This window comes from Lampetra fluviatilis, chromosome 61 (genome assembly GCF_964198595.1).
Source record: "Lampetra fluviatilis chromosome 61, kcLamFluv1.1, whole genome shotgun sequence".
Classification (NCBI taxonomy): Eukaryota; Metazoa; Chordata; class Hyperoartia; order Petromyzontiformes; family Petromyzontidae; genus Lampetra; species Lampetra fluviatilis.
The window spans coordinates 1,785,402-1,811,699 of NC_136335.1; the positions used below are offsets into that span (position 1 = coordinate 1,785,402).

General features: G+C 52.7%; 1 protein-coding gene across 1 annotated transcript in view; it reads left to right on the plus strand.

The window, feature by feature from the left end:
• The window catches only part of RALGPS1 (Ral GEF with PH domain and SH3 binding motif 1), an 84,013-nt gene that overhangs the window by 52,893 nt on the left and 4,822 nt on the right, over positions 1-26,298 (plus strand). Inside the window, 11 exon segments of the mRNA XM_078881469.1 lie at positions 3,708-3,845; positions 6,973-7,063; positions 7,528-7,595; positions 8,692-8,854; positions 9,734-9,885; positions 12,293-12,347; positions 13,270-13,286; positions 13,289-13,349; positions 17,613-17,721; positions 18,590-18,682; positions 23,100-23,205. Coding sequence (XP_078737595.1) covers positions 3,708-3,845; positions 6,973-7,063; positions 7,528-7,595; positions 8,692-8,854; positions 9,734-9,885; positions 12,293-12,347; positions 13,270-13,286; positions 13,289-13,349; positions 17,613-17,721; positions 18,590-18,682; positions 23,100-23,205 — 1,053 coding nt within the window.

Below are 26,298 nucleotides of genomic sequence, written 5' to 3' on the forward strand. Positions count from 1 at the left end.
GCCTGCCGCGGTCTCTCCTTGACGACGCTCGCTCGCCCGCCCGCCCGCCAGCCCCCCCTCCTCCAGCCCCGCTCGCTCGCTCGCTCACTCACCAAGCTGTGGAAATGTTTTGTTTTGCCAAGTTTCTGCAATTTTCTACGAGCTCCCCCACCCACCCACCGCCGCCCGCCCGCCCGCCCGCCCCCGTTCAGGTGTAGCGAGTGTCTTTTTATTTTTTTAAACGAAGTGTCCGACATTCTTACTCTGAGTTTTTCGGTAAAGTCACGTAGGTAAAAAATGAAATGAAAATGAATAAAAATAAAATAAAAAAAATCACGACGTTTCGGAGTCGTGATTTTTTATTATTTTATTTTTATTAATTTTAACTTCATTTCTTACCTACGTGACTTTACCGAAAAATTAAGAGTATGAATCCTTGCAGTCACGAAAGCCTCAAATCTAGAATCCCCACATTCTATTCTCTTCTAGCCCGTGGCGCGATAGTTCCATTTGACTGGGGGACGACTGTGTGTTGTATTGGCGAGGTCTGGGAGTTCTAGATTTGAAGCTTTCGTGACTGCAAGGATTCATATTCTTAGGTTTTTTCGGTAAAGTCACGTAGGTAACTTGATACCGCTATCGTGCTGTGACGGTTCCACCTGAAGACGGAAGCTTGTGTTGCCTCCGAAACGTTGTGATTTTTATTTTATTTTACTTTTATTAATTTTAATTTTTTACCTACGTTACTTTACCGAAAAAACCTAAGAATACGAGGTCTGAGAGTTTTCGTGGTGTTGCTGTAACTGCCTTGGCCCAGGCTTGTGAATACTTGTGCAATTTTAACTTGGGCACTTTTTGTTGTTGTTTCGCTATTTGCTTTAGCTCTTCTACTATGCTTTGCACCCCCCGCCACTTGTTTGTATTGTTCGCTGCCGTAACTCTGTGACCTCCACCCACCCACCCACCCACCCTCACCCCCCCCCCCCGGACAACCTGTGCAAAAGAACTTCGTAGCTCTGTGACTGCAGGGATTCATCTTCTTGGTTCTTTCGGTAAAGTCACATAGAAGGGAAATAATAAAATAATTTAAATTAAACAATAATAAAATACAATTCTCACGACGTTTCGGCCACAACGCAAGCAGCCGTCCTCAGGTGAATAGCAGGACTGTCGGGAAGACAGCGTCTGAATGAAGACTTCCTCAGGTGAAAAACAGGTCTGTCGGAAAGACAGCGTCTGAATTCTGAAAGAACAGGTCTGTCGGAAAGACAGCGTCTGAATGGCATTCAGACGCTGTCTTTCCAAGAACAAGGCTGTCGGAAAGACAGTGTCTGAATGGCATTGAGACGCTGTCTTTTAGTATTTCCCTTCTACGTGACTTTACCGAAAGAACCAAGAAGAAGCTTCATAGCTCATCGGATTTCTCGAGGGTAAAATAAAGATTGTGATTTCTGAACGCGCCACGTTCTGGCGAGGGACGGAGATACCCATTGTACGCACGCGAGAGCCACGCACACAACAACAACAACAACCGCCATTCGCCACTAAGTGGCGGTGACGTCACCACGACGCTTGTGTCAGGCCATGTGCACCTTGAGGCCACGTGAAGTGTCGAACGCCCGCTGGCAGGAGGTCACGGGGCAGACCCAGCAGGTGCCACGGGTCGACTGACCGAGATGACCGAGACGACTGGCTGATGCACCACCAGTGCCCCCTACTGTGCCAACTTGCTGTGCTTTAGCCACCCGGCGCTCCGCTCGTTGTTGTGAGCGTCGCTCCTCTGCCCTCCGTTGTTGTTGGAGGGCGACTGCCTCCAACTGCCCAGCAGCGTCCTTCACGAGCCTCCTCCACTGAGGCCGATCTTGACACCACTGGTACCAGTCATCGGCAAGTCCACTCAGCTCCACGTCCTCCTGTACCACATCACTCCATCTCTTCTCTAGCCCGTGCCGCGCCCGTTTAGCCCCCTCGATCCGTCCAAACCAAAGCTGTTTGGGCATGCGGTGTCTGGGCATGCGGGCTACATGGCCCAGCCAACGCAGCCTTGCCACGCACACACACCCGCTCGCACACACACAAGCGCACACACGTGGTTTTTACGTTTGGGTCTACAGGGTGGCGTCATTGGCCGCCTCTTTGTACTCCTCTCCCCTCCCTTCTCCCCTTCTGCCGAAGTTCCTTTGCCCGTCCCTGCTCCCCACGTCCAGTGCACGTGGTCGTTGCATTGTGCCACTTCACCATGACACGCACTTTGCGTAGAATATTTTCATCGTTGCGGCTGGTTTTGCGCTGGTGTCAAACTAACACGGCGGCGGTCGGCGTTTGTTTTCCTCTCTCTTCTAATAATGTTGCACTCTCTCTCGCCACGGTCGAAACAACGTGACGTCTCCGGCGCCCACGGTTTTGAGCGGACCGTCCGAGAGGTCGCGAGCAAGCGCCGGCGCGCGTTAATGGGATTCGGCCTTTCCATTCCTAATTGTAGGGATGCAGAGCTTGGGCAATAGTTGCTAGCGCCGGTACTGACCGCCTTCCTTACCCCTCGCCCCACTCGTCTGTTGTTTTCGCCCGCCTTGCGAACGAATACGTAACTTTATCCTTTAAGAGGAGCGGCCCGGCTATAGGATCCGTCCAGAAGGAAGGAAGCGATGGCGAGGTGGTGGGGGGGGGGGGGTTGGGGGGTTCTGCCCGCCGGATCGTGAGCGCCGTCGCTCTCCCGCGCTGGCGTGCGTCTGCGTCGCGCTGACGCCGTGGTGAAAATGCGCGGCCCGAAAAACTCCAAAAAATACACCGACATATTTCCAAACGTCGGCCGTGATGAATGTTCGCCACGGCCCGCTGTCGCGGGAGGTCAGATAAGGCCCGGATTAAGGAACGTGCAAATCCGTACCACATGTGCGGCCGCTCGCTTCCGCGGTGCGCACACTCTACAGCGTCGTTGCAGACGCCGCTGTGTAAACATCATCATCATCAACGTATCGTCGTCATCGTCATCGGCTTCGTCGTCATTTTAGTACGTTAATTTAATTGTTGTTATTAGCCACGTGGCAATTTGCTGAGCGAGCGAGCGTGCGTGCGAGCGAGAGGTTCCCAATCGAGTTCACGTTTCGTCGGAGGTTGTCCATCTGGTGGCGTTAAAATAAGCACCACTCTGGTCGGGAAGCCGGCAGCGGTTTGTCCTATGGATAAGCCTCGCTCCCGCCAGAGGAATGTGGAGTTTCCGCCGTGCATCCAAAAATGGGAGGGGAGGGGAGGGGCTGGGTGGGGAGGGTGGGGAGAGGCTGGGTGGGGAGGGGCTAGGTGGGGAGGGGAGGGTGGGGAGGGTGGGGCTGGGTGGGGGGTAGGAGGGGTGGGGCTGGGTGGGGAGGGGAGGGTGGGGCTGGGTGGTGGGTAGGAGGGGTGGGGCTGGGTGGGGCTGGGTGGGGAGGGGAGGGTGGGGCTGGGTGGGGGGTGGGAGGGGTGGGGAGGGGAGGGGAGGGAGGGGCTGGGTGGGGGGTGGGAGGGGGCTGGGTGGGGAGGGGCTGGTCCGTCGTCTGCATACTCGAACGATGTTAGGATGTCGATGGCAATTTTATCGTGTCGCTATCGTAAGATCGAAATATCCTCCGAAGTCGTTTAGTTGAATAGCCGCTCGACGTACGTTGGCACGAGCAGGGACACTGGCGGTGGGCGCCATCCGCGAGTCCACGGAGGAGGTGTAACCCACCACCGTTGCCCTGTGCGCCACGCAGGGATCTACCTGTCGGATCTCATCTACATCGACTCTGCGTACCCGGCCTCCGACAGCATCATGGAGAACGAACAGCGCTCCATCCAGATGAACAACATCCTCAGGGTCATCTCGGACTTCCAGCAGTCCTGCCACTACGGTAACCTTTGACCCGGGCGGGGCCGTCTGGAGCGCCGCGGGTCGACCAGGACACAGCTCGTGGGTTTTTTAAAATAAATTTTCTTCTTTTTTTTTTTTCTTAAAATTTTTGTCTTTTTTCTTTCTCTCATTTCTTTCCTTTTTTTCTTTCCTTTTTCTATCCTTTACTTTTTTCTTAATTTTTTCCTTTTCTTTCCTTTTTTGCCCCTTTTTCTGTTTTTCTTTTATTTCTTTCCTTTTTTCTTTTCTTTTTTTCTTTCATTTTTCTATCCTTTTCGTTTTTTTTTCCTTTTTTCGTAAATTTGTATCTTTTTTTTTCTTTACTTTTTTGTCCTTTTTTTCTTTTTATATCTTTTTTCTTTCTTTTATTTCTTTACTTTTTTCTTTCTTCTTTCCTTTTTTTCGTTCATTTTTCTATCCTTTTCGTTTTTTTTCCTTTTTTCGTAAATTTTATCTTTTCTTTCTTTACTTTTTTGTCCTTTTTTTCTTTTTATATCTTTTTTCTTTCTTTTATTTCTTTGCTTCTTTCTTTCTTCTTTCCTTTTTTTCTTTCATTTTTCTATCCTTTTCGGTTTTTTTCCTCTTTTCGTAAATTTTATCTTTTCTTTCTTTACTTTTTAGTCCTTTTTTTCTTTTTATATCTTTTTTCTTTCTTTTATTTCTTTACTTCTTTCTTTCTTCTTTCCTTTTTTTCTTTCATTTTTCTATCCTTTTCTCCTTTTTATTTAAATTTTTTATTTCCTTTTTTGTACTTTTTTCTCTTTTTTTCTTTCTTTTATTTCTTTCTTCTTTCATTTTTTCTTTCCCTTTTCTATCTTTTTTATTTCCTTTTTTTCTTACATTTTTTTCTTCATTTTTTCATTCTTTTTGTTTTCAAAGCAATTCGATTTTTATTCAACCCGTTTGCACCGTTTGTGCGTTACGAAACGCGGACCATGGCAGACAGTTGTCTCTCCGTCCGGCCAGCTATTACGTTGGGCGGGGGGGCGACGGTGACGCGGGCCCTGCCGTGGTGCGGGGGGGGGGGGGTCCCCTTTGTCGCAGAGTTTCGCGGTTTCAAATCTGGCAGGCCGCCCCGGTTAATACTGTGCGGGCGTCTTGACCGTAACCGACAAATCGCGACGCCCTCGTCGCGGTTGGACGCCAGAGAGATCCCGTGCAGTTGCATCGCAAAGGTAGATCGGTGCGTGTGAGCGGCAGCGTCCTTCACGAGCCCCCCCTCCTTCACAGCAACCGATCCCGACACTCCCCGTATACCGGTCATCGGCGAGCCCAATCACCTCCACATCTCTCGTCCACTGCCACACTCACTCACGCACTCGCTCAGACGCGCACGCACGCATTCTTGCACGCAGGCACTCGCAATCGCCCCACCATCGCAGACGGACGCTTTGCTGCCATGGAGTGGTGGAACGCACGCACGCGTGCTTCACCGAGTGAAAAATGCGTGCGTGTTCGTTTTGCCTTGTGGTCGCGTACCTTCTCTCTACCTCAAAGGCATCCCTGTCAACCCCATATAATATCAGCGCCTACCTTGTTACAGACCAATTCAGACCTTCTTGGTCACTCCGCGCCCCTTATAAACCTCAAAGTTCTTCCTACAAAGTCCCATCGCAAGGGAGAAACACAAACAAATAGACAAAAACATTTTTTTTTTGCCCGCGTTGAAACGGCTGTAAAACTTCCCCGTACAAGAATACGGGGCAAACCGTGATGGGTTGACCGCTATGCAAATTGGCACAATTTTTTTTCCCCTCCCCACTCCCGCCCCCCCACCCATCCCCCCGAGACACTCGAACCAACGCCGCTGTGAACCTAGGTTCGAACCCAGGGCCTGGCTGCCTCTACCCCAGACACAGGGGCTCGTGATGGCCGTTGAACGGGGGAGGGGGGCGGAGATGTAAGGATAAGCGGGGGGTTGTCGGTGTTGCTTGGGTTGCCATTACGATGACTCGCGTTGACCTAGGTTAGCCTCCTCACCGACTCTCTCCCGACTTGTTTTTCGGAGGGCGCTGCCAGGTTTCTACATTAGAGGGCGTTCGTGCGTGCTCATGCCCATGTAGTATGCTTGTGCTGTGTGCGCGTGTGTGTCGGGAGCGGTGGTGTTGCGGTTAGCGCTACGCTGCGCTATGAACCCGGCGACCCGGGTTCGATTTCCGCTCACAGCTAACACCGGTTGACGATTATCCGAACCGGTCCTGGGCCTCCTCTAGGTCGACTCGGCCTCAAATGAGTACTTGGTGCGATGTTTAAACATCGCCACAGGGGACACAAAGGCGGCCGGGCGTGGTGCTGGCCACCCACCCCCTCGTGTGCCGTTCTGGCCTTCATAGGTGCTCGCTAACAGCACTTGCCCCAACAGTCTGTTAAGGCTATACGGGGGTCTTTGTCTTTGTAGGAATGCATGCGTTTGCATCACATTTATCCCCCATTAAGACGGAAACAGTCTTAATGATGCCGAGTTATAATTCCTGGCGAAATGTCACACTACTCGAATGTTGAAGTGGGCTTACTCTCCAACACACAACCGGTTAGTGCTGTACTAGTAACGAATTGTCAATGTTGTAGTGGGTTTAACTCTCCAACACACAACCGGTTAGTGCTGTACTAGTAACGAATTGTAAATGTTGCAGTGGGTTTAACTCTCCAACACACAACCGGTTAGTGCTGTACTCGTAACGAATTGTAAATGTTGCAGTGGGTTTAACTCTCCAACACACAAGCGGTGTGTGCCTGAACTCGTAACGGATTGGCCACGTTTTGTTTACGTGACACAACCTCACCGATTGGCCGTTTCGGGTGGTGGTGGCGGCGGATTTAACGGCACAACATTCATATTTACGCGCTGTGACCCAAAAAAAACCTCTTGTAATAATGGGGCAGCGCACCGACTGGTACGCCCCGCTACGAACCCGGCGACCCGAGTTCGATTCCCGCTCACGACCTCTGCATCTCCGCTGCCGCCTTGCAAGTTACGCTGGCTACACGGTTCGTTTTGGACGTCGCGTTTAGTTTTTTTTGGGTGGTCTCTGCTCTTCTCGGGCCGCGCCTGCCCGCAGCACGCGGCGCGCCGTGCCGTTTGTGCGTTCCGTTTAAAATAAAAAAACAATGTCTGTGTCTTGGTGCAGAGCTGCCTTTCCTGAGCCACGTGCAGAAGTATCTCAAGTCCGTGCGTTACATCGAAGAGCTGCAAAAGTTCGTAGAGGACGATAATTACAAGTGAGTGGTGCACTCGCTTGCGGCGATGGACGCGCGTGTGCGGGGCTGACGTGTTAACATCAGCACTGGGGGAGACAAAGGCGGGCGGGCGGGCGGGCGAGGTGTCAACCAACCCACCGTCTCTTGTGCCGTGCCGGCCTTCGTATAGTTGGTTAGCTATACCACACACGGTGAACCTGGCAAGCTGAGTTCGATGCCCACCCACGGCCAACACCAGTGATGATTATCTGAACCGGTCCGGGGCCTCTGCCTCTCCTAGGTCAACTCGGCCTCGAATGAGTACCTGGTGCAGTGTGTAAACATCGCCATTGGGGAGACAAAGGCGGCCGGGCGCGGTGCTGTCCACCCACCCCCTCGTGTGCCATTCCGGCCTTCATTGGTGCTCGCTAACCGCGCTTGCCCCAACAGTGTGTTCAGGCTATTTACTGGGGGATCTTTCTGTGTGTGTGTGTCCGTGTGTGCAGGCTGTCCCTTCAGATTGAGCCCGGTGCGAGCACGCCCCGGCTCTCCTCGTCGAGAGAAGACGTCCCAGGTTTGCTCCGATTTTCTCGTCTCATTCAACGAATCAAAGATTCTCGTTTTCACAGCCGGGGCGTGGCGAGCTCGCGATTCGGAGAGGTCGACTCACGAGTTGGAAGGCCGAGGTGGTCACACTCGGGTTTTTTGGCGGTCGACTAATCGCGTTGTCCGACGACCGCTCCGACCGACGCTCAGTAAAAATTGTAATATGAGAATATCCGGCTCACTGACGTATCACACCTTGTCATGGTGATTGGCTCTGCCGGTCCTGGTTTACAGCCAATGGGGGGAAGCCTGGGGGCGTGGCCCTGACGTGATGGAAGGGTGACAGCTATGGAGATTGGTTCTGCTGGCTTTGGCCACAGCCAATGGGGAGACGAGTCAGGGGCGTGCTCCCGGGAGCTGACGGAGGGAGCCTGGAAGATTCGACGCAGGCTAACGAGGATTGGCTGAAACGCACCACGTGACCCGGGTATTAAATAGGGGTGGAGATGAACGACACGTGGTCAGAACGGGAACCAACGGAGGAAGGGGCCAAGCGGGAGCGGGGCTCCGAGTTGCCACGGGGCAGTGTGTCTCTCTCGGTCTATCTGTCACTTCACGTTGTCTACCAGCAGCGTGAAGTAGATGTAACCCGAAGTGAATAAAAGACGGATTCCAGAAGTCGTCTCGAAGAGTCTTATTACAAAATGATCAATCGCTTCGTGAGCAGTGCGATCGTCACGTTGGTTCGGCCGTCGTCATTCGATCCTAGTCACGTGCTACGTTGTTGCTATTCAAACAAGTGCCACCCCACCCCCCGTGTCCTGAGGGGTGGGGCCTAACCAGCAAGAGGCGGGGCCTAACAAGTAAGAGGCGGGGCTTGAGGAAGAAGGGGCGTGTCCGAAAAAGGAAAGGCGCATTGAACTGGGTTTGGTGCGTCGCGCGCTATCCCACACCTGATGACGATTGCTTGTGTTGCAGTCGAAACGTCGTGAGAATTTTATTGTTTTATTATTTTATTATTTCCCTTCTACGCGACTTCACCGATAGAACCAAGAAAAATGATTCGATTGCGTAATCCATGCTGTCATCCTCCACCGCCCCCCCTCTACCCCCACCCCTGACAGTTCACGCCCCCTGCCCGGCCCCCCCCTCACCGGGCCCCACCACTCGCCCGGCGCCGCCCTGCTTGGCACCGCGCGGATCCCCCGTCGTGTCCACCCCGCCGGGGGTGGGAGCCCGGTGCCTCCCGGCACAGAGACACCGCAAGAGCCACAGCCTGGGCTACTGGTGAGTGATTGATGCATTCCTCATTAACCTAACCAGCCACAACCTGAGCTACTTGTGTGTAACCGACTCATGAACCCATTAACTTAACCGTCACCTCACCATTGGAACCTCATTTGCCAGGAAAAAATATGATAATTGGTGTTTTACCCTTCTATCTGGCAACAAAACTGACACCTTTTTTTACAAGGAGTCATGTTTGCATAGACCACAATACCTGCAGTCTTTGAGTTGTGCGCCTTTTGGCGTCATCTGGTCCAACACCATGTGAGACTAGGCTCTAAGGAAAGCTGTCTCGGGTGTGGACCAATCAACTTCAAGGACAGTGCACATTATCAGAGTTGTGTTTTTTGCTTGCATTGTGACTGCAGGTATTGTGGTCTATGCAAACATGACTCCTTGTAAAAAAGGTGTCAGTTTTGTTGCCAGATAGAAGGGTAAAAAAACAATTATCAATGCATACATTATCAGAGTTGTGTTTTTTGTTTGCATTATGACTGCAGGTATTGTGGTTTATGCAAACATGACTCCTTGTAAAAAAGGTGGCAGTTTTGTTGCCAGATAGAAGGGTAAAAAAACAATTATCAATGCATACATTATCAGAGTTGTGTTTTTTGTTTGCATTATGACTGCAGGTATTGTGGTCTATGCAAACATGACTCTTTGTAAAAAAGGTGTCAGTTTTGTTGCCAGATAGAAGGGTAAAAAACCAATTATCAATGCATACATTATCAGAGTTGTGTTTTTGTTTGCATTATGACTGCAGGTATTGTGGTCTATGCAAACATGACTCCTTGTAAAGAAGGTGTCAGATTTGTTGCCAGATAGAAGGGTTAAACACCAATTATCATTAACCGTAACCTGTTTGTGTTTTGTGCTCAGCATGGTGCCGCGTCTGAGCGACGTGGAGGTGCGGAGCGCCACCTTCCCGCACGGCCGCGCGAGACACCTGCTGGACGACAGCGTGTTGGAGGGGGGTGGCGGCACGTCGCCCCGCAACCACGCCACCTCCGCCTCCAACGGGCTCTCCCTCGGTACGCTCGCTCGCTCAATCGCCCGCTCGCTCGCCCACTCTCTCGCTCGCCCACTCACTCGCCCATGTGCGCACTCGCTCGCTCACCCGCTCTGTCGCTCGCTCGCCCACTCGCTTGCTCGTACGCGCACTCACTCGCTCATACACTCACTCACTCGCTCATACACCCACTCTGTCGCTCGCCGACTCACTCGCTCGTACACGCACTCACTCGCTCACACGCTCACTCACTCGCTCATACACGCACTCACTCACTCGTTCATACACTCACTCACTCGCTCATACACCCACTCTGTCGCTCGCCCACTCACTCGCTCACACGCTCACTCACTCGCTCATACACGCACTCACTCGCTCATACACGCACTCACTCGCTCATACACGCTCACTCACTCGCTCACACGCTCACTCACTCGCTCATACTTTCACTCACTCGCTCATACACGCACTCACTAGCTCATACACGCACTCACTCGCTCATACGCTCACTCACTCGCTCATACGCTCACTCACTCGCTCATACGCTCACTCAATCGCTCATACACGCACTCACGCGCTCATACGCTCACTCACTCGCTCACCTCGCTCATACGCTCACTCACTCGCTCATACACGCACTCACGCGCTCATACGCTCACTCACTCGCTCATACTTTCACTCACTAGCTCATACACGCACTCACTCGCTCATACACGCACTCACTCGCTCACACGCTCACTCACTCGCTCATACTTTCACTCACTAGCTCATACACGCACTCACTAGCTCATACACGCACTCACTAGCTCATACACGCACTCACTCGCTCATACGCTCAGTCAATCGCTCATACACGCACTCACGCGCTCATACGCTCACTCACTCGCTCACTCGCTCATACGCTCACTCACTCGCTCATACGCTCACTCACTCGCTCATACGCTCACTCAATCGCTCATACACGCACTCACTCGCTCATACGCTCACTCACTCGCTCATACGCTCACTCACGCGCTCATACGCTCACTCACTCGCTCACTCGCTCATACGCTCACTCACTCGCTCATACACGCACTCACTCGCTCATACACGCACTCTCTCGCTCATGCGCTCACTCACTCGCTCATACGCTCACTCACTCATACACTCACTCATACACTCGTACACACACTCGTACACACATTCATACACGCACGCACTCTTTCACTCGCTCATACACACACTCACTCGCTGATAAACTCACTCGTACACTCACTCATACACTCACTTATCCAATCACTCGCTCATACACTCACTCATACACTAACTTGCTCGCTCATTCACACGCTCATACGCGCACTCATACGCTCACTTTTACACGCACTCGCTCATACACTCACTTACTAACTCGCTCGCTCGCTCATAAGCTCACTTGCTCATATGCTCACTCGCTCATATTCTCATTCATGAACTCACTCGTATACCCACTTTTACATCCACTCAATCACTCACTTAGTCACTCATACACTCACTCATACACACACTCACCCATTTAGTCACTCATTCACTCATGCATCCACTCAGTCACTCATACACTTACTCACTCATGCCCTCACTCATACAGTTACCCACTTATATACTCCCTCATATATATATACCCATGTGTCTGCGTGTGCGTGTACACGTGTGTGCGTCTGTGTACGTATGTACACGGGATGCAGTAGTGTAGTGGTTAGCTCGCCGTGCTACGAACCTGGCGACCCGGGTTCGATTTCCGCTCGCAGCGAACACTAGTGGCAATTATCTGAAACGGTCCTGGGCCTCCCCTAGGTCGACGCAGCCTCAAATGAGTATCCTGTGCGATGTGTAAACATCGCCACTGGGGGAGACAAAGGCGGTCGGGCGTGGTACTGGCCACCCACCCCCTCGTGTGCCGTTCCGGCCTTCATAGGTGCTCGCTAACAGCACTTGCCCCTACAGTCTGTTGAGGCTATATGGGGGATCTTTGATGTGGGGAGCGGTGGTGCAGCGGTTAGCGCTTCGAACCCGGCGACCCGAGTTCGGCCTTTGTAGTCGCTGCTCGCTAGCAGCACTTGCCCGAACAGTCTGTTACAGGCTATACGGGAGATCTTTGTCTTTGTTGTTACGTGTGTGGATGAGCGGTGGGCTCGGCGGTTAGCGCGCTGCGTTATGAACCCGGCAGAAACCACTGTTGAATATCCGGACCGGTGCCGGACCTCCCCTAGGTCGACTCGGCCTTAAACGAGTGCCCGGTGCGGTGTGTGTGGTAAACATCGGCTCTGCCGTGGTGCCGGGCGCCCGCCCCCCCGCCTCGTGCGCCCTGCCGGCTTTCGCAGGCCGCTGCTCGCCCAACAGCACTTGCCCCAGCAGTGTTTTGAAGGTTGCTACGCTCGGGGGGGGAACCTTTGTCTTTGTGTGTGCACCTCCAGGCAGCAGCGAGAGCTCCCAGCAGAGTGAGGACGTCGCGTGGCCTCAGTTTGAGAGGTACACAAGACGCACCGCACATCTCCCCACCTACACCACCCCCCCATCCCCGCATCCTGCAAATACTCGGGGTCAGAGGTCGCAAACGGGTTTTGATTCCTTACCAGTACCCGTACCCGGCCGCACCAGGGTTGCAAATGGCTACCCGTACCCGGCCGGGTACAGGTACCCGTTCCCTACCCGTACCCTACCCGAAATGAGTGACAAACGGTGACTCACCAGTGACTCACGGCCTACCCGTACCCGGCCGCACCAGGGTCGCAAACAGCTACCCGTACCCGTACCCGGCCGGGTATGGGTAGCCGGGTATCGGGTAGGGTACGGGTATCGGGTAGGGTACGGGTATCGGGTACCCGGTTGCGACCTCTGCTCGGGGTGCGGGCGCACTACCCCCCCCACCCGCCACCCCCTACCGTGGATCGGTTCCCTGGACAAAATGCCCCCCCACCCCACCCCCTCGGTCCCATGGAGGCCACGCGTATCCCGCCCGCGACTGGTGCAGCGCGTGATGCGGGTCGCTGTCGTCGCACGGCGGTTGCGTTGTGAGGGCGGCGCGAGAGAGAGGCGAGAGAGAGGCGAGGGGTGACCGTGGCAATGCCGCGGCAGCGCAGTGACAAACTGGCCACTCCTCTCCTGGCAGATGTCGTGGGCATTCCCATGCCCCTCCCTCCCATGCCCTCTCTCCCACCCTCCCTCCCACCCTCCCTCCCACCCTCCCTCCCATGCCCTCCCCTCCCACCCTCCCTCCCATGCCCTCCCTCCCATGCTCCCTCCCATGCTCCCTCTCATGCCCTCCCTCCCACCCTCCCTCCCACCCTCCCTCCCATGCCCTCCCTCCCACCCTCCCTCCCATGCTCCCTCCCATGTCCTCATCCCATGCCTGCATCTCCACCCCCCCCCCCCCCCTCTGTGACGGTGCCAGGGTGCGCTTATACGCATCCCTGGCCCTCTGAGCCGCGATGGGAACCACAGCGCGTACCGCGGTCGGTACACGTACGGCAGGTACCAACCTCCTCCCCTCCTCCTGCTCCTCACGCCACCCTCACTTCCTCGCCATGCATGCAGCTCCTTCCGCCAGTCTCCCTCCCTCCCTCCGTCCTCTCCCCCCTCTCTCCCCTCTCTCCGCAGGCGTTTGATTGGTCGGCGTTCACAGGTGGCGGGATGCTTTTCTTGCGTCGGGAGCTCCAATGCTGATGAATATTTTAAAGGAAGATGCAATGCCCCCTCCCCGCCACCCCTCTCTCCAATAAACACAACAGCCAGATGCTATGTCATGTAGGGTGTGCTGCTCCAGTGAGTTGCCCGGTTTGGCATGTTAGTTTACGGATCTCTGTGTAAGTCTATGAGTCTCAGCCGCATAGCCTGGTTTGGCATGTTAGTCTACGGATCTCTGTGTGCGTCTATGGGTCTCAGCCGCATAGCCTGGTTGGCATGTTAGTCTACGGATCTCTGTGTAAGTCTATGGGTCTCAGGCACATAGCCTGGTTGGCATGTTAGTCTATGGATCTCTGTGTAAGTCTATGGGTCTCAGCCAGATAGCCTGGTTGGCATGTTAGTCTACGGATCTCTGTGTAAGTCTATGGGTCTCAGGCACATAGCCTGGTTGGCATGTTAGTCTATGGATCTCTGTGTAAGTCTATGGGTCTCAGCCGCATAGCCTGGTTGGCATGTTAGTCTACGGATCTCTGTGTAAGTCTATGGGTCTCAGCCGCATAGCCTAGTTGGCATGTTAGTCTACGGATCTCTGTGTAAGTCTATGGGTCTCAGCTGCATAGCCTGGTTGGCATGTTAGTCTACGGATCTCTGTGTGAGTCTATGGGTCTCAGCCACATAACTGGTTGGCATGTTAGTCTACGGATCTCTGTGTGAGTCTATGGGTCTCAGCCACATAGCCTGGTTTGCATGTTAGTCTACGGATCTCTGTGTGAGTCTATGGGTCTCAGCCGCATAGCCTGGTTGGCATGTTAGTCTACGGATCTCTGTGTAAGTCTATGGGTCTCAGGCACATAGCCTGGTTGGCATGTTAGTCTACGGATCTCTGTGTAAGTCTATGGATCTCAGCCGCATAGCCTGGTTTGCATGTTAGTCTACGGATCTCTGTGTGAGTCTATGGGTCTCAGCCGCATAGCCTGTTTGGCATGTTAGTCTACGGATCTCTGTGTGAGTCTATGGGTCTCAGCCGCATAGCCTGGTTGGCATGTTAGTCTACGGATCTCTGTGTGAGTCTATGGGTCTCAGCCGCATAGCCTGTTTGGCATGTTAGTCTACGGATCTGTGTGTGAGTCTATGGGTCTCAGCTGCATAGCCTGGTTGGCATGTTAGTCTACGGATCTCTGTGTAAGTCTATGGGTCTCAGCCACATAGCCTGGTTGGCATGTTAGTCTACGGATCTCTGTGTAAGTCTATGGGTCTCAGCCGCATACCCTGGTTGGCATGTTAGTCTACGGATCTCTGTGTAAGTCTATGGGTCTCAGCCGCATAGCCTGGTTGGCATGTTAGTCTACGGATCTCTGTGTAAGTCTATGGGTCTCAGCCGCATAGCCTGGTTGGCATGTTAGTCTACGGATCTCTGTGTGAGTCTATGGGTCTCAGCCGCATAGCCTGGTTGGCATGTTAGTCTACGGATCTCTGTGTAAGTCTATGGGTCTCAGGCACATAGCCTGGTTGGCATGTTAGTCTATGGATCTCTGTGTAAGTCTATGGGTCTCAGCCGCATAGCCTGGTTGGCATGTTAGTCTACGGATCTCTGTGTAAGTCTATGGGTCTCAGCCGCATAGCCTAGTTGGCATGTTAGTCTACGGATCTCTGTGTAAGTCTATGGGTCTCAGCTGCATAGCCTGGTCGGCATGTTAGTCTACGGATCTCTGTGTGAGTCTATGGGTCTCAGCCACATAACTGGTTGGCATGTTAGTCTACGGATCTCTGTGTGAGTCTATGGGTCTCAGCCGCATAGCCTGGTTTGCATGTTAGTCTACGGATCTCTGTGTGAGTCTATGGGTCTCAGCCGCATAGCCTGGTTGGCATGTTAGTCTACGGATCTCTGTGTAAGTCTATGGGTCTCAGGCACATAGCCTGGTTGGCATGTTAGTCTACGGATCTCTGTGTAAGTCTATGGATCTCAGCCGCATAGCCTGGTTTGCATGTTAGTCTACGGATCTCTGTGTGAGTCTATGGGTCTCAGCTGCATAGCCTGTTTGGCATGTTAGTCTACGGATCTCTGTGTGAGTCTATGGGTCTCAGCCGCATAGCCTGTTTGGCATGTTAGTCTACGGATCTCTGTGTGAGTCTATGGGTCTCAGCCGCATAGCCTGTTTGGCATGTTACTCTACGGATCTGTGTGTGAGTCTATGGGTCTCAGCTGCATAGCCTGGTTGGCATGTTAGTCTACGGATCTCTGTGTAAGTCTATGGGTCTCAGCCACATAGCCTGGTTGGCATGTTAGTCTACGGATCTCTGTGTAAGTCTATGGGTCTCAGCCGCATACCCTGGTTGGCATGTTAGTCTACGGATCTCTGTGTAAGTCTATGGGTCTCAGCCGCATAGCCTGGTTGGCATGTTAGTCTACGGATCTCTGTGTAAGTCTATGGATCTCAGCCGCATAGCCTGTTTGGCATGTTAGTCTACGGATCTCTGTGTGAGTCTATGGGTCTCAGCTGCATAGCCTGGTCGGCATGTTAGTCTACGGATCTCTGTGTGAGTCTATGGGTCTCAGCCGCATAGCCTGTTTGGCATGTTAGTCTACGGATCTGTGTGTGAGTCTATGGGTCTCAGCTGCATAGCCTGGTCGGCATGTTAGTCTACGGATCTCTGTGTAAGTCTATGGGTCTCAGCCGCATACCCTGGTTGGCATGTTAGTCTACGGATCTCTGTGTAAGTCTATGGGTCTCAGCCACATAGCCTGGTTGGCATGTTAGTCTACGGATCTCTGTGTAAGTCTATGGGTCTCAGCCGCATAGCCTGGTTGGCATGTTAGTCTACGGATCTCTGTGTGAGTCTATGGGTCTCAGCCACATAGCCTGGTTGGAATTAAGAACCGGGCGGCATCTTCCTTTAAACGTCTGCGTGGAGGTTGAAACTAATCATCTGTCCGCCGCTCCTCCTCCTTACCCCCCCCCTCCCGCGATTACCAAACTCCTTCACGGTACCACTGGGACTGCAACGTGGGCCAACACCGTGGCTCTTAACCTCGGCTAAACCCTCGCACGGTTCCCACCCCCATCCCCCGGTGGCCCCCTCTTGCTTCCACGACGACCGCGGCAAAAACGGAACGCCGCCTGCTCTCTGCTCTCGCCGTCCCGCTCGCTAGCACCGCCCAGAGGGTGCTCGGCGGGGAAGCGGCGGCGGCGGCGGTGGGAATCGTGGGGGGTTTGCGGGCGGGCGACGTTTGGCCGGTTGGGACCTGCTGTGGCGTTTGGAGCGAACCGGCGTCCCCCACCGGTTGCTAGCCGTGGCCGGGAGTTGAACTCGCGTCTGCGCTGCCCTTGGTAGTGCGGCGCGCGAAACCGCTGCGCCGCACTGCTCCACCCCTTCAGGGAGCGGTGCTCGTTTTGCCGTCCTCACACGGAGCGGGCGAATGAACGGAGAGGCCGATTCGAACTGTGACCACGAATTTTGGAGCTCGTGGGCTTCCCACGCGGCGGACGTGCTCGTGAGCCGGGGCCGCCGTCCGTCCGAACGCCGTCACCGCTTTTCCCCTGGCGCATCCGAGCCGAGCCGGCGCAGAGCCCCGGATGGTTTCCCACCGGCCGTTTGCCGAGCTGACCCGGAACCAGAGGTCGCAAACGGGTTTTGATTCCTTACCCATACCCGTACCCGACCGCACCAGGGTCGCAAACGGCTACCCGTACCCGGCCGGGTATGGGTAGCCGGGTATCGGGTAGGGTACGGGTATCGGGTACCCGGTTGCGACCTCTCCCAGTAGCGAAGCGTTCATACGCCGGCCTCGTAGGGCAATTCGAATCTGGCCCGGGGCCCAGGCCTCACTGAAAGAAAAAATAATTTTGTAAAGTTGTCTCTGTCCTAATTCTAGATTTGAATCTTTCGTGACTGCAAGCATTCATACTCTTAGTTCTTTCGGTAAAGTCACGTAGGTAAAAAAATGAAATTAAAATTTATAAATAAAATAATAAAAAATCACGACGTTTCGGAGGCAACACAAGTCTCCGTCATCAGGTGGGACCGTCACAGCCAGATTTGCTGCATCAAGTGAGGCAGCGATTCAAGATGCAAGCTCTTAAATACAAGTTGTCTCTCTGTCCCCTGCAGTTCCCCCGCCACCCCGCTGTCGGGGGTGACCAGCCCTGCAGCCGGCGCCGTCACCATCGAGGGAGCGCTCAAGAGGAAGACCCTGCTCAAGGACGGGCGCAAGCCGGCGGTAAGACCGCTCCCCGCCCTCCTTCGTCAGTTCAGCGTGGCCCTGCTACAGAGGTCGCAAACGGGTTTTGATTCCTTACCCGTACCCGTACCCGGCTGCACCAGGGTCGCAAACGGCTACCTGTACCCGGCCGGGTAGGGTACGGGTATCGGGTACCCGGTTGCGACCTCTGCCCTGCTGCTGCGTGCGATAGACGGCTGTGGACCGCGTGTGGAGTCTATGCTAGTCGGGCGCGTGATGATTGCAGCAATGCAGGATGCGCGTGTGTACGTTGAACTTCTTTTTGACCGAACGTAGCCGACCATGCTAATCGGAGGTGCAGTGTTGAGTCTATGGGTAGTGTTGAGTCTGTGGGTAGTGTTGAGTCTGTGGGCAGTGTTGAGTCTATGGGCAGTGTTGAGTCTGTGGGTAGTGTTGAGTCTGTGGGCAGTGTTGAGTCTGTGGGCAGTGTTGAGTCTATGGGCAGTGTTGAATCTATGGGCGGTGTTGAGTCTATGGGTAGTGTTGAGTCTATGGGCAGTGTTGAGTCTATGGGCAGTGTTGAGTCTATGGGTAGTGTTGAGTCTATGGGTAGTGTTGAGTCTATGGGCAGTGTTGAGTCTATGGGCAGTGTTGAGTCTATGGGCAGTGTTAAGTCTATGGGTAGTGTTGAGTCTATGGGCAGTGTTGAGTCTATGGGCAGTGTTGAGTCTATGGGTAGTGTTGAGTCTATGGGCAGTGTGTATGTGCGTATGTTGAACTTCTTTCGCACCGTACATAGCCGCCGGGCGTGGCGCTGCCCACCCGCTCCCTTCGTAGGCGCCGCCACTTGCCCCAACAGTGTGTTGAAGGCTACGCCGGGGGGGTGGGGATCTTTGTCTGTGTGTAGCTGTCATCGTGGACGCGATTCTGGGTGGCACTCAGCGGCTCGCTGCTCATCTACTACCCCTCCAAGGCTCTCAAGGCCACCGAGAGGAAGCACGTACGTTACCCCCCACCCCCCTCACCTACCCCCCCCACCACCTCACCACCACCCTCACTTACCCCCCCCCCCTCACCTACCTACTCCCCCTAGCTGTGACCCCGTACTCAAACCCAACACCTCGGCAGCACCCTGCTCAATGTGTGTCCCGCACCGAGGATTCGCACGGTTGCCTACGTACGGTGCGGAAGAAGTTCAACATACACACAACCCATAGACTCAACACTGCCCATAGACTCAACACTGCCCATAGACTCAACACTGCCCATAGACTCAACACTGCCCATAGACTCAACACTGCTCATAGACTCAACACTGCTCATAGACTCAACACTGCCCATAGACTCAACACTGCCCATATACTCAACACTGCTCATAGACTCAACACTGCCCATAGACTCAACACTGCCCATAGACTCAACACTGCTCATAGACTCAACACTGCTCATAGACTCAACACTGCCCATAGACTCAACACTGCTCATAGACTCAACACTGCCCATAGACTCAACACTGCCCATAGACTCAACACTGCTCATAGAATGGTAGGTTTTAACCTTTTAACTGGTACAAAACTGACACCTTTATTCAAGGCATCATGTTTGCAATGACCACAACACAAGTAGTCAATAAAGCAAACAAAAAGAAGCAACTCTGATAAGGATAATAATATGCACTGTCCTTGAAGTTGATTGGCCCACACCCGAGACGGCTTTCTTTAGAGCCTAGTCCCCATTGGTGTAAGGCCAGATGACACCAGAAGGCGTACAACTCAAAAACAGTGCAATATCAGAGTATTGAGAGTTCGGGCAAAACATTTACACTATGAGATCTCTTTTACCAGTGGCAAAATATAATGGTAGGTTTTTACCCTTTTAACTGGTACAAAACTGACACCTTTATTCAAGGCATCATGTTTGCAATGACCACAACACAAGTAGTCAATAAAGCAAACAAAAAGAAGCAACTCTGATAAGGATAATAATATGCACTGTCCTTGAAGTTGATTGGCCCACACCCGAGACGGCTTTCTTTAGAGCCTAGTCCCCATTGGTGTAGGGCCAGATGACACCAGAAGGCGTACAACTCAAAAACAGTGCAATATCAGAGTATTGAGAGTTCGGGCAAAACATTTACACTATGAGATCTCTTTTACCAGTGGCAAAATATAATGGTAGGTTTTTACCCTTTTAACTGGTACAAAACTGACACCTTTATTCAAGGCATCATGTTTGCAATGACCACAACACAAGTAGTCAATAAAGCAAACAAAAAGAAGCAACTCTGATAAGGATAATAATATGCACTGTCCTTGAAGTTGATTGGCCCACACCCGAGACGGCTTTCTTTAGAGCCTAGTCCCCATTGGTGTAGGGCCAGATGACACCAGAAGGCGTACAACTCAAAAACAGTGCAATATCAGAGTATTGAGAGTTCGGGCAAAACATTTACACTATGAGATCTCTTTTACCAGTGGCAAAATATAATGGTAGGTTTTTACCCTTTTAACTGGTACAAAACTGACACCTTTATTCAAGGCATCATGTTTGCAATGACCACAACACAAGTAGTCAATAAAGCAAACAAAAAGAAGCAACTCTGATAAGGATAATAATATGCACTGTCCTTGAAGTTGCTTCTTTTTGTTTGCTTTATTGACTACTTGTGTTGTGGTCATTGCAAACATGATGCCTTGAATAAAGGTGTCAGTTTTGTACCAGTTAAAAGGGTAAAAACCTACCATTATATTTTGCCACTGGTAAAAGAGATCTCATAGTGTAAATGTTTTGCCCGAACTCTCAATACTCTGATATTGCACTGTTTTTGAGTTGTACGCCTTCTGGTGTCATCTGGCCCTACACCAATGGGGACTAGGCTCTAAAGAAAGCCGTCTCGGGTGTGGGCCAATCAACTTCAAGGACAGTGCATATTATTATCCTTATCAGAGTTGCTTCTTTTTGTTTGCTTTATTGACTACTTGTGTTGTGGTCATTGCAAACATGATGCGTTGAATAAAGGTGTCAGTTTTGTACCAGTTAAAAGGGTAAAAACCTACCATTATATTTTGCCACTGGTAAAAGAGATCTCATAGTGTAAATGTTTTGCCCGAACTCTCAATACTCTGATATTGCACTGTTTTTGAGTTGTACGCCTTCTGGTGTCATCTGGCCCTACACCAATGGGGACTAGGCTCTAAAGAAAGCCGTCTCGGGTGTGGGCCAATCAACTTCAAGGACAGTGCATATTATTATCCTTATCAGAGTTGCTTCTTTTTGTTTGCTTTATTGACTACTTGTGTTGTGGTCATTGCAAACATGATGCCTTGAATAAAGGTGTCAGTTTTGTACCAGTTAAAAGGGTAAAAACCTACCATTATATTTTGCCACTGGTAAAAGAGATCTCATAGTGTAAATGTTTTGCCCGAACTCTCAATACTCTGATATTGCACTGTTTTTGAGTTGTACGCCTTCTGGTGTCATCTGGCCCTACACCAATGGGGACTAGGCTCTAAAGAAAGCCGTCTCGGGTGTGGGCCAATCAACTTCAAGGACAGTGCATATTATTATCCTTATCAGAGTTGCTTCTTTTTGTTTGCTTTATTGACTACTTGTGTTGTGGTCATTGCAAACATGATGCCTTGAATAAAGGTGTCAGTTTTGTACCAGTTAAAAGGGTAAAAACCTACCATTATATTTTGCCACTGGTAAAAGAGATCTCATAGTGTAACTGCTCATAGACTCAACACTGCCCATAGACTCAACACTGCTCATAGACTCAACACTGCCCATAGACTCAACACTGCCCATAGACTCAACACTGCCCATAGACTCAACACTGCCCACAGACTCAACACTGCCCATAGACTCAACACCGCCCATAGGCTCAACACTGCCCATAGACTAACACTGCCCATCGATTCACCACTGCCCATAGACTCAACACTGCCCATAGACTCAACACTGCCCACAGACTCAACACTGCCCACAGACTCAACACTGCCCATAGACTCAACACCGCCCATAGGCTCAACACTGCCCATAGACTAACACTGCCCATAGATTCACCACTGCCCATAGACTAAACACTGCCCATAGACTAACACTGCCCATAGACTCAACACTGCCCATAGACTCAACACTGCCCATAGACTCAACACTGCTCATAGACTCAACACTGCCCATAGACTCAACACTGCCCATAGACTCAACACTGCTCATAGACTCAACACTGCTCATAGACTCAACACTGCCCACAGACTCAACACTGCCCACAGACTCAACACTACCCATAGACTCAACACTACCCATAGACTCAACACTACCTATAGACTCAACACTGCCCATAGACCCAACACCAGTGGCGATTATCTGAACCGGTCCTGAGCCTCCCCTAGGTTGACTCAAACACAAATGAGTTCCTGGTGCGGTGTGTAAACATCGCCACTGGGGAGACAAAGGCGGCCGGGCGTGGTGCTGGCCACCCACCCCCTCGTGTGCCGTGCCGGCCTTCATAGGTGCTACTCGCTAACAGCACTTGCCCCAGCAGTCTGTTATGGCTACACAGGGGAACTTTGTCTTCGTATAAACGTGGGAGCGACAGGGTTGCGGGTCGCGCCTTGCGCTACGAACCCAGGCGACCCGAGTTCGATTCCCGCTCGCGACCAACAACCGGCGTCAAAATATTTGTACCGGGACGTGGGCTTCCCCCAAGGTCGACTCAGCCTTTAGCGCGTTACCTGTCACAGCGAGTACCTTCGTAGGCGCCGCTTGCTCCCAACGGAGTCTGTTGTTCGAGGCTGTCGGACGGGATCTTTGTCCATAATCGACGTTTTTGGGGTTAGATCACGTTATTTATAAATGTGTCGTAACCCTCCACCACCCGACACGGCCAATCAGTAAAAAAGTGTCACGTTGACAAAAGACAAATAGTTCACTGCTTTAGCCCACCGGTGTGTTGAAGCGTGAAACCACAACATTTACAATTTTTGAGTACGACGTTTCGCTGGTAATTGCATCCAGCATCATCGGGCAATTCGTTTGGCCATGTTTGTTTGTTGTAGTACGGAGTTAGACTGATGGCCTTAATCTAAGTTGTCTTGTGGTTGTTGTTGTTATTTGACTTGCATCCCACTGGGATTTTTGCACACAGCGTTGGTGTACGGTGCTATTTCTCCAATGTTTTGCTGTCTTTTCTTGGATTTCCTGTTTACACTTAGTCACATATTCACTTTAAGATGTTTTCTTGTTCATGTTTTTGTTTGTTGCGGTTGCACCCGATTCAAGAGCCGAATGGCTCACAGGACTACACCAAATAAATGAACTTGAACTTGATCCCGGCCTTAAATAGAGCAGCAGCAGCAGCAGGGTGACATCATTAACTCATTAACTCATCGGGTGTCTTTGTGCCACCCGTGCAGTTTAAGTCGGTGCCGTGCAAGGTGGTCTCCGTGCTGGGCTGGATGTCGGTTTTGCCCGACCTTCCCGAGCACCCTGACGTCTTCCAACTCACCGACTCGGAGCGAGGTGAGCGGCAGCGGCCGCAGCAACGCTCGCATCGCATCCCCCCGGGACGGCCAGAGCCGGGGCTCGAACTGTGTGTGTCTGGCTCACAAGACAACGGACGCCCAGACCACGGGCACTCGAACCCGGGTTCTCGGCGTCGCTGGCTCGCAAGCAAGGCACCCATCCACAGGGGTCGAACCTAGGCTCGCAGTGATTCGTGGCTATTTTTAAATCCTTTATATTAAGTTCACTTGCTTGCTTGCTTGCGCGCTTACGACCGTGCAAATCTTTCGGTCGTTTTGTAACCCACTTCCCGTGATCCAATCGAGCTGACATTTTGCACACAGACTCGTTGTGCGTGACAATTTATTTTCGTGAAAATTTTTTCCAAAATTTTCCACTTTTTAGGAAAAAAAAAATTATATTTAATTTAAAATACCAATGTGATAAAAATGAAACTCTTACTCAAGAAAAACAGAAATGAATAATAAAATAAAACCGATGCCACGCATATAAAAGATTTATAGTGAAAAACTTTGTTTTTACGGGTTAATTTTTGAGCCGTCAAAGATGCCCAGGCCCCCAGGGTTTGAACCTTGGTTCTCAGGTGTGCCAGCCGAGTGTCTCCAACAAGGACCAAAACGCTCGGATGTGGAACATCGGCATCGCTGTCAATAGCTGTTACGGGCCTTCAAAGTGGCACCGAGTCCCAAGGCTTGAACCTAGCCCCGCCACCTTAGGGGGGTGTGTTCCCTAATGATCCCAACATGGCGATTATATGTGAGCTCCTTTTTTATTTTTTGTTGAGACACTTAAAGACTCGGGGGCACGAATGACCCCCCGGGACCTCGGGTGATGTTCTCATTCACTCTGACAAACGTCCATTGCACTATGAGACATCTCCTTTACCAGTGGCAAATATAGTAGTAGGTTTTTACCCTTTAAACTGGTACAAAACTGACAACACAAGCAGTCAAAATGCAAACAGAGTTGTTTCTTTTTGTTTGCATTTTGACTACTTGTGTTGTGGTTATTGCAAACATGATGCCTTGTATAAAGGTGTCAGTTTTATACCAGTTTAAAGGGTAACATCCATTGATGAACTCGGTGGGATGAGAGGCACTTAACCTGCGGTGGTCTGACCCCAGATGCTTTCTCGATGTTCTTGGCACGGCCATTGCGAGCTCTTTCCCTCGAGATAGCCAGCTCCCCCCCCCCATCTGCCCCCGGGGCTTTGACCCTACGACCTCGTCGCAGCCGTCGGGATGTGTTCTTTGGGTAGACGGTGGGACAAAACTCTGCACAGAAGGAACCGTGGAATGCCAGAGCAGAGGGCGGTTTTGACGATGCACGGCAAGCCAAGCCGCCCGCCACGGCCGCTGCGGTGGTCAGCACGCCCGGGAAATCGCGATCCGGAGGTCGCCGTTCGATTTTGTCTCCCGGCAACGGGGCACGATTACCCTTCCCCACCGCCCCCCCCCCCCACACACACATCCACCCACTTTTCATCCAACCTATCTACCCACCTACCATCCATCCACCCCTACCCACCCACCCATCCACCCACCCCTACCAACCCACCCATCCACCCACCCCTACTCACCCACCCATCCACCATAATCAACCACCCACCCCTACCGACCCCACCCTAACCATCTACCCACCCATTCCTACCCAACTCCACCCACCCACCTCTACCCACCCACCCACCTCTACCCACCCACCCACCTATACCCACCCACACCTACCCATCCACCCTAACCCCTACCCACCCACACCTACCCACTCACCCTAACCCCTACCCACCCACACCTACCCACTCACCCTAACCCCTACCCACCCACACCTACCCATCCACCCTAACCCCTACCCACCCACACCTACCCACTCACCCTAACCCCTACCCACCCACACCTACCCACTCACCCTAACCCCTACCCACCCACACCTACCCATCCACCCTAACCCCTACCCACCCACACCTACCCACTCACCCTAACCCCTACCCACCCACACCTACCCACTCACCCTAACCCCTACCCACCCACACCTACCCACTCACCCTAACCCCTACCCACCCACACCTACCCATCCACCCTAACCCCTACCCATCGACCCCTACCCATCCACACACTCACCCCTAACCAACCCCACCCACCCCTACCCATCTACCCACCCACCTTACCCACCCACCCCTACCCATCCACCAACCCAACCCCACCCACCCCTACCCATCTACCCATCCACCCACTCACCCCTTACCAACTCCACCTACCCACCCACCCCTACCGACTCCTCCTACCCACTCCTACCCACCCACCCCTACCCATCCACCCCTACCCACCCACCCATCCACCCATTCACCATAATCAACCACCCACCCCTACCGACCCAACCCTAACCATCCACCCACCCCTACCCATCTACCCACCCATTCCTACCCACCCACCCACCCCTACCCACCCCCACCCACCCCCACCCACCCTTACCCATCCACCCCTACCCACCCCCACCCACCCCTACCCATCCACCCACCCACCCATCCACCTACTCACCTCTCACCCATACACCCACCCATCCCTATCCAACCCCACCCACCCCTACCCACTCCACCCACTCACCCATCCACCCACCCACCCCTAACCAACTCCCCCTACCCACCCACCCATCCACCCACCCACCCATCCACCCACTCACCCCTAACCAACTCCACCTAACCACCCACCCCTACCCACTCCTCCTACCCACCCCTACCCACCCACCCACCCATCCACCCACCCACCCCTAACCAACTCCACCTACCCACCCACCCACCCATCCACCCACTCACCCCTAACCAACTCCACCTAACCACCCACCCCTACCCACTCCTCCTACCCACCCCTACCCATCCACCCACTCACCCATCCACCCACTCACCCCTAACCAACTCCACCTAACCACCCACCCCTACCCACTCCACCCACTCACCCCTACCCATCCACCCACCCACCCATCCACCCACTCACCCCTAACCAACTCCACCTAACCACCCACCCCTACCCACTCCACCCACTCACCCCTACCCACCCACGCCCCCATGGGTGTGCATCGCGGTGAAGTCGATGGACAGGG